At 39.7% G+C, this 16,168-nt stretch overlaps 1 protein-coding gene across 5 annotated transcripts in view; it reads right to left on the reverse strand.

Moving 5' to 3' along the window:
- STXBP4 (syntaxin binding protein 4) overlaps positions 1-16,168 on the reverse strand; it is a 110,430-nt gene that overhangs the window by 49,763 nt on the left and 44,499 nt on the right. For all 5 annotated transcript variants that reach the window (XM_045587351.1, XM_045587350.1, XM_045587349.1 and 2 more), the window contains one exon: positions 3,196-3,372. In XM_045587351.1, the coding sequence (XP_045443307.1) occupies positions 3,196-3,372 (177 nt within the window). The remainder of the gene's footprint in view (positions 1-3,195; positions 3,373-16,168) is intronic.

The raw sequence follows: 16,168 nt of genomic DNA on the forward strand, positions 1-16,168 counted from the left end.
TAGTGATTAGTTTTATATAACTTAAGTTAAAATAGAATGTTAAAATTTCTTAACTAATCATTATGAATTAGAAAAAGAGTATATATCTTGTGAACCAGCAAAGGGAAAAATGGAATAGGAGTTGGAGAACACAGGAGAAATGGGAACCAATTTAAAAAAAAAGGGGGGGGGGGAGAGGAAGAGGAGGAGGGAAAGAAAAAGGAAAAAGAGAGGGAAGGGGAGGGGGATAAGAAGACTACAAATGAAAAACAAGAGAACACGAGACAATTAAAATGCCCAAATTAAGAGGGTGGAGATGAAGCCAAGTGCATTAGCAAATAAAAGAATATAATTGAAACAATATTTCCAGTTAGAGATTAAAAAGTTATTAAAACATGGGGGAGGGATTCAGCTACATGTTATTTAACATGGACACAATTAAAATATAGGGACATTGATAAGTTGAAAGTAAAAGGATGGAAAAAATACATAGGTAAATACTAATCAAAAGAAAGTCAGTGTAACTATTTTAATATCAATCAAAAACAAGCACTAAGATGGTGAGATTACTAAAGAATCATAGCATTTTCATAAAAGGATAACATAATTCCAACCTTGTATGTATCTGAAAGCATTACATCAAAATATATAAAGTACATTAATCACAAGCTCCTTGTGAGTGTGATTTTAACACACTTCCCTGAAAAATGGATATGACTAGAGAACAATTGAACCCCATTAATGTCTCGGATCTACTGGTCTAAAATAAGACAACTACATCAAACAACTGCAGAATGTTTTTCAAGCTTCCTTTGAACATTTGTAAACACTGCTCATATAGTAAGTCATAAGGCAACCATCAACATTTTGTGTTGTTATTCTTCAGGACAGATTCTCTGGCTCAATGCAATTAACCTTTCTGTGATTCAGTCATAACTATGTACATTATTCCCAAATTTAATCTACACACTTAATGAACTTTCAGTAAAAAGGCTATTTTTTGGTAGCATTTATAAATTGGATCTACATATAAAAGATCAAAGTGTCATGTAGCTAACATACTTAAAAAAAAAACTAGGAAGGTTGAGTATATATCAAGATTTACTGTAAAAGATCTTAGTAATAATACAGTGTATTACTTGCACAGAAATATAAAACAAGACCAATAAAATAGAATACAGAGAACCCTCCAAAAGATCCACACATGTGAAATCTTGACATATGACAGAGCTGATGTTGTAGGTCAATTAGGAAAGAAGAGGCATTTGAGTAAATGGTCCGGCATGGTTGATTATTCATTTAGAAGGAAGAATAAAATGGGTCCCAACCTCTTACAATGCCATAAAACCAAATACAGAAGGGTCAAACTTTAAAACTTTTAGAGGCAAATATAAAGCAATATCTTTACATCTTTGGGAGTGGAAGGACTTCTAAAAAGACACATGAGGGGGAGACTGTTAAGTTTAATTACATGAAAATTAAGAACATCTGTTCATTCACCAAAGGGTATAAAAGCAGCCATAAAACCAGAAGATTTTGTAACATATTAGAGGCCCGGTGCATGACATTCGTGCCCTGGGGAAAGGCTGCGGGAGGGTTGAAAAAGGGTCCCTCAGCCTGGCTTGCACCCTTTAGCAGTCCAGGAGCCCTTGGGGGATGTCCACCTGCCAACTTAGGCCCGATCCCCTGGGGAGCGGGCCTAAGCTGGCAGGTGGACATCCCCCTTGCGGTCCTGGGCTGCAAGAGGGCCTAGGCCAGGCTGAGGGACCCCCTCCCCCAAGTGCATGAATTTTCATGCACTGAGCCTCGAGTATAGGATAATACATTATAGGTCTAATAATCAGAACATATCAGTACATGTCAATATGAAAAAGACAATTAAGTGGAAAAATGGCTAGAAGATATGAAGAGCCATTTCACATAGGAACACAAATGCCTAATAAATATGTAAGCAGAGCACTGGCTATCTAGGGCTGTGGGCAAAGCCCTGGATTATAGCATTTGGGGTATAAATAACTCGGACACGGCTGTTTTCAAGCCACCACCAACTTTGGAGGTGAGAAGAGATGTACACAATCAGCTCTCCTGAGCCAGTGCCAGCTGATCCCAGCACATACATCAGGAGCTTAAAGTCATTAGTAACCAGGGAAATGCAAATTAACCCACTACAATTAATGATCACACCTGACAGACTAATAAAAATTAAAAGCAAAGGAAAACAAAGTGTCAGTAGGGATGTGGAGTAAACGGTAATTCCCATTCAACCAGTGGGAGTAAAAACTGGTTCAAACGCTGTTAAATACAATTGGGCATCACCTAGTAAAGTTGATTGTACAATCTTTATTCAACCTAACCATTCTGCTATGAACGGAAGAGAAACTGTTACACATGTAGAGCAGGATTTCTATATCTATATCCATATCTCTATCTCTATACCTACTCAAGAATGTTCTTGGTGACATTATTCACAATAGGAGAAAACAGAAACAATTGGGCGGTACCTCAAATACAGAATGGATAAATACACTGTTGTATATCCATTCAATGTTGTACAAGCAAAACAATGAGAAGACAGACCTGCTATAATCTTTAAACAGATGAATCAAAAAACATGTTGAGTGAAAAAAGCAAGGCGGAATAACAAATACAATGCATTTCCTATTTATGTAAAAGTGATAAACAGACAAAACCAAACAGCAATTTTAAGGGATATATGCATACATAGGTTGTAAAGTAATCAAGAAAATGGTTAAACTCTAAATTCAGGAAAGTGGTTACTAAATTCAAAAGCAGTTTTTTTCCTCTTAACTATCTTGGGCCGTAGGCAAAATTGCTTAACTTTCACACTTCCTGAAATGCCTTCATTAAAAAGCCAAAACCGACCACTAGACTTTCTCCTCCCATCCGCACAAGGCAAATTGGCAAGCTGAGAAACAAAGGAATAAAAACAATGCAATCAGTTAAATGTTCAATAATTCCAGGATGCCTGAGCTGTGTGTGTGATGCTGACCCAGGACCCGAACAAAGGAAGCTATCTGAACCAGGGGAGGCTGACAGCATTCACGCGGCCCCATCAGGACACATCACCCCGTGGCTGAACAAGAGAAGACAAACACTGACCTAGTTTAGAAGTGCGGAAGAAAAGCAAATGAAAACAGGATACATGACTACAGCAGGGGAACCATGGTAACCAGAAGAGGGGAGCACTTTGCTTACTTTATTTTGGTCAGAATAATCAGCAAGCTGAGCCTTCAGCTCCGTGATCTCGGCCTCGAGCAGGCGGATCACTTCTTCGTAGTCCGTTTCCATGCCGCGCGCCTGCCTCTGGGCCGCTTCGGCAAGGTGAATCCGGCTGCGCAGGGCTCTGGTTTCTTCGATGACCGCTTTGGCTTCCTCAAGGTTTCAAGGTGGACGTCATTGAAAAAAAAAAAAATACACACACACACACACACACACACACACACACACACGTAAAATTAGCTCAGTGGTTTAAAACAGAATATTTCCTCTCTCTGGAACTTATCATTCTAAAACTTAATATGTACATGGTCCCCACATCTCAATTTGACAATTAATATTCATGCTATGTTATGATGCAGAGTAGCTGCCTGATCTTGTGCTTCCTTTGTTGGCTTCTGAGATGATTTTCAGGATGGGACCCTCAAATTCCCATGCGTAGTATAACGTTTTGAAAGTAAGGGAAGCAGCCGAAACCGGTTTGGCTCAGTGGTAGAGCGTCGGTCTGCAGACTGAAAGGTCCCGGATTGGATTCCGGTCAAGGGCATGTACGTTGGTTGCGGGCACATCCCAGGTGGGGGGTGTGCAGGAGGCGGCTGGTCGATGTTTCTCTCTCATGGATGTTTCTGGCTCTCTATCTCTCTCCCTTTCTCTCTGTAAAAAAAAATCAATGAAATATATTAAAAAAAAAAAAAAAGTGAGGGAAGCAGAGAACTGAAAATGACAAGTAGGAGAATAAGAACTGGTTCAAAAGGTAACAAGAGTAAGCTTCCAGAAAACTCCAGTCCACGGTAAGGCTCATTCTGGAAAGTTCCTGGAGCTTCATCAGATACTGCTGAGAAGTCTGCAGTGTGGGGGCTTCTCTGGGGTTCATGCCCCAGGAGCCAAAGCCTACTCCTAGACACCAGCCTAACGCTACTTCTCTTTTTTTTCTATTTAAGCCAAAGTGTAGAATTCAGTAACAAAATATAGTTATTTCAATAGGAGGTCATGCTCAGAAGACATTTATTAAACATGTTATGTCTCCGGTGATTCATGGGTCTTCTCTCATTTGACTTCTATAACACTACTGGGAGAAAGGACTTAGTAGTTAAAAAATCATTTTATCCATAATCAATCAGAGGCTCAGGGAGGTTATATAATCCAAGGACACAGAGGAAAGCCAGAATTTAAACCCGCCGTCTGCCTGACTCAGTTCACCATTTTACTGTGCCACTGGATGATAAAAAAAAATAAAATAAAGCAAACACAAACAACACTATGGATTAGCTCCATTCTCCACCTTAGGAAGAGAATGGGGTGGCCAACCATTTGCTCTCTCAAAATATGGCCTGGTGCTGGGTCCACAACAGTCCACCCCAGGGCACTGTTCTAATTTAACGTGGCAGGTCCTATACTGTAAATCATTTCTTTTTCTTTACTTGATGCACAAATCTCTTTCCTCTGCAATGGAATTTTTTCTGCTCCAATTGCCATGGCTACTTTAATGTTCTCGGAGCTATTATATTACAGGATGCTGATTTTGTTTGAGCCTAAATATGACTGAAGTGAGGGGAGGACTGGGAATATGGATATGTTTTTAAGGATCAAATTTTCATTCATACATTCAAGATGTATTTATTAAGAACTCACTTCATGTCAAGTTCTGTTTTAGGTACTGAATAAAATAGAGCACTGAATAAAATAGACCAAAAAAAAAAAAAATCCTCTCTTCTGCCCCTCAGAATTTACACTCGAGTTTGGGGAGATAGTAAATAGAGAGTACCAGTGAAGATCTCATTGAGAAGCCATCTGATGAGAGATCTGCAGGATGAATGGAGCCACGAAGATTTCCCAAGGGGCAGAAGGAACAGTTTGTGCAAAGGCCCGGAGACTGGATTATGCCTTGCATAAAATCTCTTTTCCCATCCCTTTACTTTTAGTCTGTGTATCTTTTGATCTGAGGTGAGTCTCCTATAGACAGAATATATATGGGTCTTATTTTCTTCTTCTGATTGGAGTATTTAATTCATTTACATTTGAAATGATTATTGATAGGTATTTATTTATTGCCATTTTATTCTTTTAACTATGCTCCTCTGGGTCTTTGTTTTTCTTCTTCTTTTAAAAGAAGGCGCTTAAACATCTATAATAATAAAAGCACAATATGCTAATTAGACCGAATGACCTTCCGGATAAAGCCAGGGCTGTGAGGGAAGTCTGGGTCCCGGGTGCCTGTGGTGGCCGGAGGAAAGATCAGGTCCTGAGTGCCTGCCAGCAGCTGGAGGAAGCCCAGGTCCTGGGTACCAGAGGGAAGCCAGTGCTGGCAGCCGGGGAAGGAAGGCCTACTCTTGCATGTATTTCATGCATTGGGCTTATAGTTTCCTGTAATGCTGGCTTCGTGGTTAACAAACTCATTTACCTTTTTTTCCGGGAAGCTCTTTATTTCTCCTTAAATTTTAAATGATAGCCTCGCTGGGTCAAGTAGTCTTTCATCACCTTAAATACTTCATGCCAGTCCCTCTGGCCTGGTATTGTTTCTGTTGAGAAATGAGTCTTATGGAAGTTCCCTTGTAGATAAGCATTTGTCTTTCTCTTGCTGCTTTTAAGACTCTGTCTTTGTCTTTAACCTTTGGCATTTTAATTATGATGTGTCTTGGTATGAGTCTCTTTGGGTTCATCATATTTGACTTTCTACACTTCCTGAACTTGCATTTTTTTTTCCTTCACCAGATTAGGGAAGTTTTTAGTCATTATTTCTTCAAATAGGTTCTCCATCCCTTGCTTTCTCTTCTCCTTCTAGTACCCCCATGATGCACACAACTCAGTCACTGACACCCCCTTACAGTCCCCGCCAAGTCTGGCAGATCTCTGTACCCTGACCCAGGCAGCTGACTCCTCAGCTAGGTGCAAGTTCTGCAGGAAGTCCAGTGGGTGGGCTACTGCTTTCCACTAGGCTGAAGCTACAGAGAGGGGAATGCTCCACCCACGAAAGATGGCATCTGTAGTGTGGGAGAGGAACTGGGCTCAGGGAACCTGGTGGCTGCTCCTTCAGCTCTCTCCCCAGAGTCACAAGCCCCAGTCTCTTCACTCTAGTCTAATCTACCCTCCCTCCGAAAAAGCCCACGGTGGATGTCTGCAAATTAGACTGTGCATTGGCCTTTTAAGAGGGCACCTGTGCCTAATAGACTTCTGTCTCTCCCTGGCAGACAGAATCTCTGATTTTCACAGCCAGATGTTTTATGAGTGCCTTTTCCTGGCTCTAATGCTCTGGGCTAGGGAGCCTGGCTTGGGATTGAGACTCCATGCCGCTCAGGGGGAGCCTTTGCAGATGTAATATCCCTCTGGAATCTCAGCCGCCACCAGTGGGAGTGGGGCCAGCTCTTTTCCTGTCTTTGTTCTTCCTACCAGTCTCCATGTGGTTCCTATAAATCCTTGGTTATAAGATCTCTCCAGCTCATCATCAATTTGGTTATTCAGGTTGATTGCTCTATATTTTAGTTATAATTCTGGTTTGGTCCTGGGAGGAGTGGAGTGTAACACCCACCTACTCTGCTGCCATCTTGGTGCTTTCCACAAGAACTTCTATCTGGAGAAGTCTTGATACCCTCTGAGCAGAAAGTGAGACTAGAACACAGTGCTCTGGAAGCTAGAGATGGCAGCAGGTGCAGGATGGAGAAATGTGGTCAACATACCACCTACTATACTCTTGATTCACAAAATCTTATTTTCTTATTTTGTAAAGTAACTGTCTTACAATAAAAGAGTACTTTTAAAAAGAAGTATCTGCGGAAAGAAAGGGGTATTTATCTAGCCACTTCGGTCACACCTAGCTAGTTCAGCCCAGGTGATCAGGAGTCGCCAGTGCTGCAGCTGAGTCAACTTCACGTCACACTGTTGCCGTGAGGACAGGCGGTAAAAGCTAAGAGTAATGGCCGGCACTACACTAAGTGTTCCCCAAGGATCAACTCAGTTAATCTGCATGCTGCTGTGTGATGTATGTCAGTTATTATCTTCACTTAATGGACAGGAAATTGAAGCACAGAAAAGTGAGTGACTTGCTCAGAATCACAAACGTAGCCAGGATCTGAACCCAGGCAGTCTAGTTACAAAGTTCATGCTCTCATGCTCTTAGCTACTATGCCATGATATCGCTCCAAAAATCACTTGCAGATGACAGCATCATCAGTGCCCAATTCTACATGAACTTAAAATGTGGCCATTATAATCTACTCAGAAACCTTTGAGGTGGTTATATCGGCCCCCATTTTCCATTCAATCAAGCTAGAAAAATATATATCTCGAGCCAAGATGGCTGCGCCCAGGTGAACACCTAGCCGCAGCCGCACACAACAATTTCAATAAAAAAACAACTAAAATATAAAATGGACATTGCCCAGAACTACAGGAAGGTTGACTGACTGGAAATTCTACAGCGAGAAGCAAGGAGAAAATGAGAAGGAGGCGCGGAGGCGCTGGAAAAGCCCAAGGTACAGAGACGCGGCGTGCGGAGAGGACGGAGCCGGAGAGGAGGGAGGTGGAGTGCCTGGCGGGCGTTCCCTAGCGGAAAGGAGATAAAACTCGACTGTGCTGGGCCCCCGACTGCTCTGAACCCCAGTTCTAGGCCAGACCCCAAGGACTCAGGCTCAGCCATAGGGAGCCGGGCTGTAAGGCGGAACCCAGGGGAGAGGCGAAAGGAGGTCCCAGTGGAGCGCACACTGCGCGCAGAGAAGGGACAGTCGGCTGTGCCACGGGATTGCCCTGACGGGAAGGAGACTGGGGCTCCAGACTGCTCTGAACACCACCTCCAACTCCACTTCCAACTGAACTGAACCCCAATACCGGGCTCATTGTGGGAGAGCATAGACCACATGTGTCAAACACAAGGCCTTCGGGCCAAATCCGTCGCGCCAGGCCTTGCAATGTGGCCCGCACCACGCTGTCATCACTGCACTCCACTGCGTTTCCATCACAATGACAGTTTATGACTGTTCAGTAAACCATTCGGCCCGCGATTTAGGCTGGATTTTAGATTTTGGCCCCTTCTCTGATTGAGTTCGACACCCCTAGCATAGACTGTTTGGCAGCAGGCGAAAATCGAGGGCACCCTTCTCTCAGAGGCACGGGCAGCGAGCACTGAAGAACCCGCATAGGGCGGGCTGACGGAAGCCAAAGCTGCAGGCTCCACCCTGAAACTTCGTCCCATCTGTAACTGCGAAATGTGACAACCAAATAGATCACAAACGAAAGAAATGAAGGACAAAAAGCGTCTGGATATAGAGTTCAAATCTACGCTTATAAGGTTTTTCAAGAATTTCCTTGAAAAGATGGATAAGACCTATGAGGATATGAAAAGAGATCAACTAGAATTAATAAGGAGTCATCAAGAAATGATAAGGGATCAACAAGAAATAAAGAATACATTGTCTGAAATAAAAAATATTTTACAGAGTCCTAAAAACAGAAGGGAAGATCGCAAGAATCAAGTCAAAGATTTGGAACATAAAGAGCCAGAAGACACTCCTCCACAGAAGCTAGAAGGCAAGAGAATCCAGAAAATTGAAGATAATGTAAGAAACCTCTGGGACAACTTCAAGCGAACCAACATCAGAATTATGGGGGTCCCAGAAGATGAGAGAGAGCAAGATATCGAAAACATACTGAAAGAAATAGTGACAGAAAACTTCCCCCACCTCGTAAAAGAATTAGATTTACAAGTCCAGGAAGCACACAGAACTCCAAACAAAAGGAATCCAAAGAGGACCACACCAAGACAAATCATAATTAAAATTCCAAGAGCAAAAGACAAAGAGAGAATATTAAAAGAAGCTAGAGCAAAGAAGGTAGTTACCTATAAAGGAGCACCTATACGATTGTCAGCTGACTTCTCAACAGAAACCATGCAGGCCAGAAGGGAATGGCAAGAAATATTCAAGGTGATGAATAGTAAGAACCTACAGCCAAAGATAATCTATCCAGCAAAGCTATCACTCAGAATCGAAGGTCAGATAAAGAGCTTCACTAGTAAAAAAAGCTAAAGGAGTTCATCACCGCCAAACCAGAATTATATGAATTGCTGAAGGGGGTTCTTTCAGAAGAGAAAGTAAACAAAGATAAAAATTATGAACAACAAATACGTAACTATCAACATGTGAATCTAAAAACCAAGGAAATTTAAAAAAAAAATCTGATGAACAATAGTAACTGTTGAATATAATAGAATCAGAGGTATGGAAGGGGAGTGAACTGACGATTCTTGGGGAAAAGGGGAGAGGGGGGCGTGGGAAGAGACTGAACATAAACTGTGCACCTATGGATGAGGACAATGGGGAGTGGGGAAAGGGTAGAGGGTGGGGTGGGAACCTGGTGGAGGAGAGCAATGGTGGGGGGGGGGGGGGAAGGAACATTTGTAATAATATGAACAATAAAAACTTATTAAAAAAATATATCTCACTGAAGAGGAAAAAAAAGAATAGAGCATTCTCCAAAGAGTTAGTAACTTAATGATCTGTCTCCACATTCACTCCCTGCAGCTTTTGTTCCTCCATAAAACAGCACAGTATGCTAAGCAAAACAAGCCAGTCAGAGAAAGGCAAGTGTCACATGACCTCTCTCAGATGTGGAAATTAGGAACAAAATAAACGGTTGAACAAGAAGAGATACAGACACAGAAGCATAGAACAGACTGGGTGGGAAGAGATCCACCAAAGAACTTGTATGCATCGACACAGACAATAGGGTGGTAGAGGCCTGGAAGGGGACAATGTGGGTGAGGGTGGGGGGAAGGGGACATATTGTTTTCAACAATAAAAATTTAAAAATAAATAAATTTTCAAAAGCAGCACTTTTCTTTTTGCTCAAAGAATGCTAATTAAATGAAGAATCTGGATGAATTGACAGAGCCATTATAGCACAGGGATGGTAGATGGTAATACAGTGTGAAATGCGGCTGGGTGGTAAAAGATGCAGAGGTTTGATGCTGAATAAATTCATGCTAGTTCCTTTGTTAAAGGTATAACTGTAAGGTTGGTAGATGTGACCCCTTAGCAAAGTTCTAGCCCAGTTCCCACCGAATGGCTGCTTAGAAGATTAGTGTATAAAAATGATGACTCTTAGAGGAAGCTGTAAAGAACGGACAGCAGCAGTGTGCTATACAGAATCCCATCAATCTATTTCCTTTCCTCCTGGGCGATCTTCTAATAATTAACTATAAAGCCTCCTTTATCAGTAACGATTGAGGCAGAATTTTCCCAATACACCAAGAGCCTGAAATCCCATCAGGATAAACACTGTAGCCAGTTCCCGGAGTCACTTTGTATTAGATAAGGAGTAATTCAGTCAGGAAGTTAGAAAATCAAAGAGTAAGTAGGCGCTTTCATTAATGCGCTTATTATATGTGAGAGTTGTTTTGACCCTACAAAGTATGTTGTGAATCAGAAAATTCAATATAATCAACCTAAGTATTACTCTTTTTAATAAGTAGTATGAGCAAATATACTTCATACTGAATCATGAAGTCAAATCTCCGACTTAATTTGTGTGTGTGTGTGTGTGTGTGTGTGTGTGTGTGTGTGTCTGTCACCGAGGAAATGCTTTCAACCCACACTGTCCCATTGTATAATAAGGATGCTTTCCACCTCACAATTTCACAATGAATCTTCAGGGAAGATCAGCCTAAATTCTTCTTTGAAAACCTATTGCACACTAATGAAAATCTTCGTAGGCCTTTATCTTCATTTAATGGACAGAAAATTAAAGCACAGAAAAGTTAAGGCCTTCTTTGACCTTAGCTGTGTGATTGTGTTGAGACAAAGGGCATTATCAACACACAAAGGGTAGTGGGAGCTCAGAAGGAAGACAATATGAAGTGTGTTTCCCCTCATAGAGCATTTCTTCCCCATGAGGCATAAACAATGCTACAGAATAAAAAAACATGAGCATTAGATGAGCTAGATCTAGGTCAGAATCTTAGGCTGGGCATTTTTTCACATTCCGGTGGTGTAATTTTTTAAGACTCAGTTTGTTCATGCGTAGCATAGGAAACAAACATGCTTTGTAGGGTCAAAACAACTCTCACAAGAGGGTTAAAGAAACTATTATGGTTCTTGTTAACAGTTTTTTCCCCGTTCCTCTTTACTAATTCTGAAAAATATACATAATCACTGATGTGATTAGAGAGCTAGACTAGATGACTTATTAAGGACTTTCCATTTAGTCTAGCTCTCTAATTAGTAATATTGAAATTTAGAGAAGTTGTTTGAAAACACAATGCGCACGTCTTCTTTAATGTTAGCAACAATCACGCAAAGTCTTTCCTTCTCTGGTTATGACAGTGCACTAATGTAAAGGAAAGCGTCTTAATGGCAGTTGCACGTTTGTAATTAGGCTAGCACGTTGCATCACTAACCTTAGAAGTTCTGTAATTTTTAAGCTAATCAGTAAATCTTTCAAAATGTCATTGGCTGACAGGAGAAAAAGGAGACTTCAAAGAGATATATGTTTTAGTGGAATGTAACTTACGCTACCAAGCTCAAAAGGTTTCTTCTCTTATCAGCTTCCTACATTCACTCATGGGAAAACCATTTTTGGTCTAGGTCCCATTACAGCTTGTGAGAAAGATTAGGGCTTACTACAGGAAGAAGGCTGTTGAAGGAAAAGGGTGTTAAAGCAAATTATATCTAGTTTCCTCAACTTACGTATAGGTTTTAGTAAAATATGTATCATAGTCTCCTCAATGGGTGATCTCAAAGTAATTTGCAGATATTCATAAAGGAACCTGCAACTCACCTCTTAAGCATGGACACACTCGGGGGAGAAAATTAATCCACAGAACTTTACACAGGCCTCTGGAATGTGCTTTCTCCTTTCCCATGCACACATCAGGTCCACGACTCCACCTTCTCACTAACCAGTTACTAAGCACTGCGCAGGCTTCACTTATGATATATTTGCAGCCAATCCTTAATTTCCATTCTTACCACCACATTGCTGATTCATGTCTTTACCAGCTCACACAGAGATACTATGAAAATCACATAAGTGATCCCCCTGTCTACTGTGCTCGTCACTCTACTATTTTGCACACTTCTGAAGCACTAATTTCCCTGAAATATTGCTCAATTCCACTTCAGGTAACAAGCCTAAGTACATGGGACATGATAAAATGGTAAATGACAAATACTCCCTCCATTTCCATACTTCAAGGTTCTCCACTACTTGTTCCAAACCAGTCTTTGCAGCCTTAGCATATTCAAACCTTTTACATGACTCGTACATCCAAATGCACTAACTTACAATTTCCCCAGATTAAATCCTACCTCCACAATGCTTTCAAGCACATTATTCTTCCCACTAGGTATACACTTCCCCCCTTTTTCTTTATCCAATTCTCATCTATCCTTCAAAACCTACTTCATTTTACCTTCTCTAATCTTTCCAGACCACTTCAGCTTAGTACAATGCTTTCCCCCCTTTATTTTTTTACAATACCTGTGATCTATTAATAATCACATACTACCGTATTTTTCGGACCATAAGATGCACTTTTTCCCCCCCAGAAGTGGGGGGAAAAAGTCCCTGCGTCTTATGGTCCAAATATAGCCTACACATATATACTTTAAAAAAAAAGTTTTTTTACTTGCCCGGCTCTGTGTGGTCTCTGTGTGCTTGCCCGGCTCTAAAATGGTTCTAAATGCTGCTGTTTACTTTACAGGGTTGATTACATGTGTTTATGACTGTGATGTTGGGTTTTAATGCACATAAAATATTTTAGGACACTATTTGTTTCAGAATCTTTTTTTCTTCATTTCCCTTCTCTAAAAACTGGTGCATCTTATGGTCCGGAGCGTCTTATGGTCCGAAAAATACGGTACTTAGTATCTCCTACTGCTATCTTGAACTGTCATTAAAATATAAATATTTTACTACCTTTCTAAAATGAAAGGGTCTTACCTATTCAAGTTAGAATGCAGGCTGAGAGTTAAAAACCCCTACCTAAAATGAACAGCGCTGCACTTAACATAAATATGAGATATAACAGTTGACACCAAAGAAAATGACTATTTTGTTTTTCATGGGCTACAATAACTGCCTCAGAGAACTTTATTAGGTGCAAAGCTTTCATAGGAAAGTTCTTTCTAAAAGGTTTCAACTTTATGGGAATATTAATAAAACTGTATTTCATTTAAATAATTATAATAACAATCATAAAGCACGCTATAAATAACACCACATAATAATAAAGCAAATTATTTCACTAAGTTCCTTTTATATACATAAATTCAACAAAACTGTTATTGCAGTATTTATCAAGCAAATGAGTTTATGGCAAACCAATGAAAGGGAAAAAATACCTAAGTTGAAAACAGGTAGTTACACTCTATCGTGTTTAATAATTTTATTTCTTGTTTTCTCATTAAATAGATTAAAATTTTTAAAGATTTAAAAATTATGCATAGTAGTATATATTTCCCCAAAATTTATATTTTTCAATCATAATTTAATAGAATACATGCTCTCAAAAGAATTATTTAATCTTGAAGGTCTTTTCTGACCCCACCCATATTTCTGATTCAATTATTCATATGGTGGCACTTAATTTATGTGTAAAAATGATAGATATTTGCAAATCCAAGACACAAAGATTATCTTTAGTTTGTATAAAAAAGCTAAGTGCTTACTTTGCAAAGGAAGAATTGTTTAAGCTTTTTGGAGGAAAAGGAGGTCAATCAAATTATAATTAGCTCTAATTAACCTTCCCAAGAGTTGTCAACTTCTTCACCTGCAGCTGTCTCATTCTCCAAAAGGCACAGAACTGAGTTCTGCTTTTGAACATCAAAGAAAATTAGAGAAACAATTTTCAATCTCGGTTTATAGACAGACACACAGTGCATTTATTTGGTAAATTTTACCACATGATCTTATTCAGAATATAAGTATTAATTAGTTAAAACCTGCTTTGACAATACATTTAACCCTATACATGTATTTTTCAGTTTAGTGAAGGATGACATAAAATAAAAACCTATTTTCCAACTTCTTTAATTCTGGTAACAAATGTACCAAAAGGGAATCTATCTATATATATAAAAGTCTAAGCGACAGTTACGACCTAACAACTGGAACAACTGGTGGACCAGTACCTATGACGCTCACTGACCACCCGCGGGCAGATGCTCAAGGCAGGAGCTGCCCCCTGGTGGTCAGTGCACTCCCACAGCCAACCTCGCATGGCCCTTCCCCCCTCATAGGCCTCAATTGTTGGCCAGGCCAAGGGATCCCACCCATGCAGGAATTTCTGCACCGGGCCTCTAGTTTGTTAATGGAATTGGAAATTTCTTTTCATAATCAGTATTTAAACCCTGTTCATCAAAGCCTGGTACAGCTCAAAGGCTACTTATGGAATTAATGTAAAGTTTGGGGTTTAAGGCAGACCTCATTTCAAGACAGAAATTATTCTTTCTATAGTAACCTATAGAGGTTCAGAATCACAATTTTATCAGATTTTGTTTTGAAGGAACTTAAGCAACAATTCTAAATTTGAATATAGATATAATAAGACCTAAATAATAAAGAGAATTTTTAAGTGGATTTAGAATAAAATAATCAGTGAGAACTAGTAAGCAAATGTAGAAAACCAACAACAACAACAACAAGGAGAAAGAAAGAAGGAAGGTGGGCGAAGGCTCAAGGATTTAAATCATATATAAACCTACAATAGTTGGAACTAGCCAAAGAGGAGTTAGATAGAACATTCAGTCATCCAACAAATATTTTTTGACAACACAACTGGAAAGACCTGATGCTCCAAACAGACCCTACCTAGGTTATGTAACAATTTAATCTATGATAATGGAGATACCACAAAACAATAAGTGGTTGCGACAACAAACTATTTGGAAAAGAAGTGTAAAGTGTTGACCTTCATCTCATACCATACACCCAATGAAGCAATTTCTTAGATGGGCTAAGTGAATACAGACATGGAAGGAAAACTAGCTGAAGATGTATGTGAACTGTAGCTAAGAATGAACCTTAAGAAAAGTTGGAAAAAAGCAATCACGGAAGACAGATTTGATAACACAAAACACTTGTGTTTAAAAACTTTGAGAAAATTACAAAGGCATTTTGCAGATAGATGAAAATATTGATGAAAGATTTGATAGAAATAAGATTAATAACTGCAATAAAGAGATCTGATAAAATGATGTGGGCAAAGGGGAAACAAGTATTAATACAAGAGAAAAGAAAAAGAAAAAGCAGGAGAGTTAAGAAGATTCAAGATAACATAAGAGGCATATGGCCAAGATTGGCAGGGCAGCACTAGCAATCATATCAGGAAAGCAACTGCCTTCCACAGTGAAGACTTGTGAGGGAATTCACAATTTAATTGGAAACTGTGGTCACACACAATCTTTGGCAACTAACATGGATAATGATGAATCAAAGTATAATATTTTCTAAAAGGGTGATTTATTTATGTAAATAAATTAGGTAGGTAGGACTAGAGAAGTCTTGTTTTTAATTCTAAAATAGCTTGTGAATATAAATCATGTAACACAATGTCAAGAGTCCCATATTGAAGTAAGAATACCAAAAGTGTTTCTCACATAGTAAGCTGCCAAGATAAGAGTTTTATAGTATCAACTGCCTTATCACTACTTCCTCCTTAGGTAAAATTTACTAGTTTGTCAGCCAAATTAATATAAATTGCTCTAACCCAGATATGTTTAAAATACGCCCCGAAAGGCACTCTCCTAGCAACTGCCTACTGCAATTTCAGAGATTTGTATTTGTTTGTTTTTAGTTAAATAAGGAAAATTATAGGGAGTAATGCCTACTTTGGAATATAATCATACCTGTGATGACTCATTAGCTATCGGGCACTTAGTCTGAAATGCTTTGTAGAAAATGAAGGTTTTGCTCTATTTTTCTTTTTTTCTGACTAGTCGAGAACTCCTTGTAGAGAATATGT

Source organism: Pipistrellus kuhlii, unplaced genomic scaffold (genome assembly GCF_014108245.1).
Source record: "Pipistrellus kuhlii isolate mPipKuh1 unplaced genomic scaffold, mPipKuh1.p scaffold_m20_p_28, whole genome shotgun sequence".
NCBI classification, from domain to species: Eukaryota; Metazoa; Chordata; class Mammalia; order Chiroptera; family Vespertilionidae; genus Pipistrellus; species Pipistrellus kuhlii.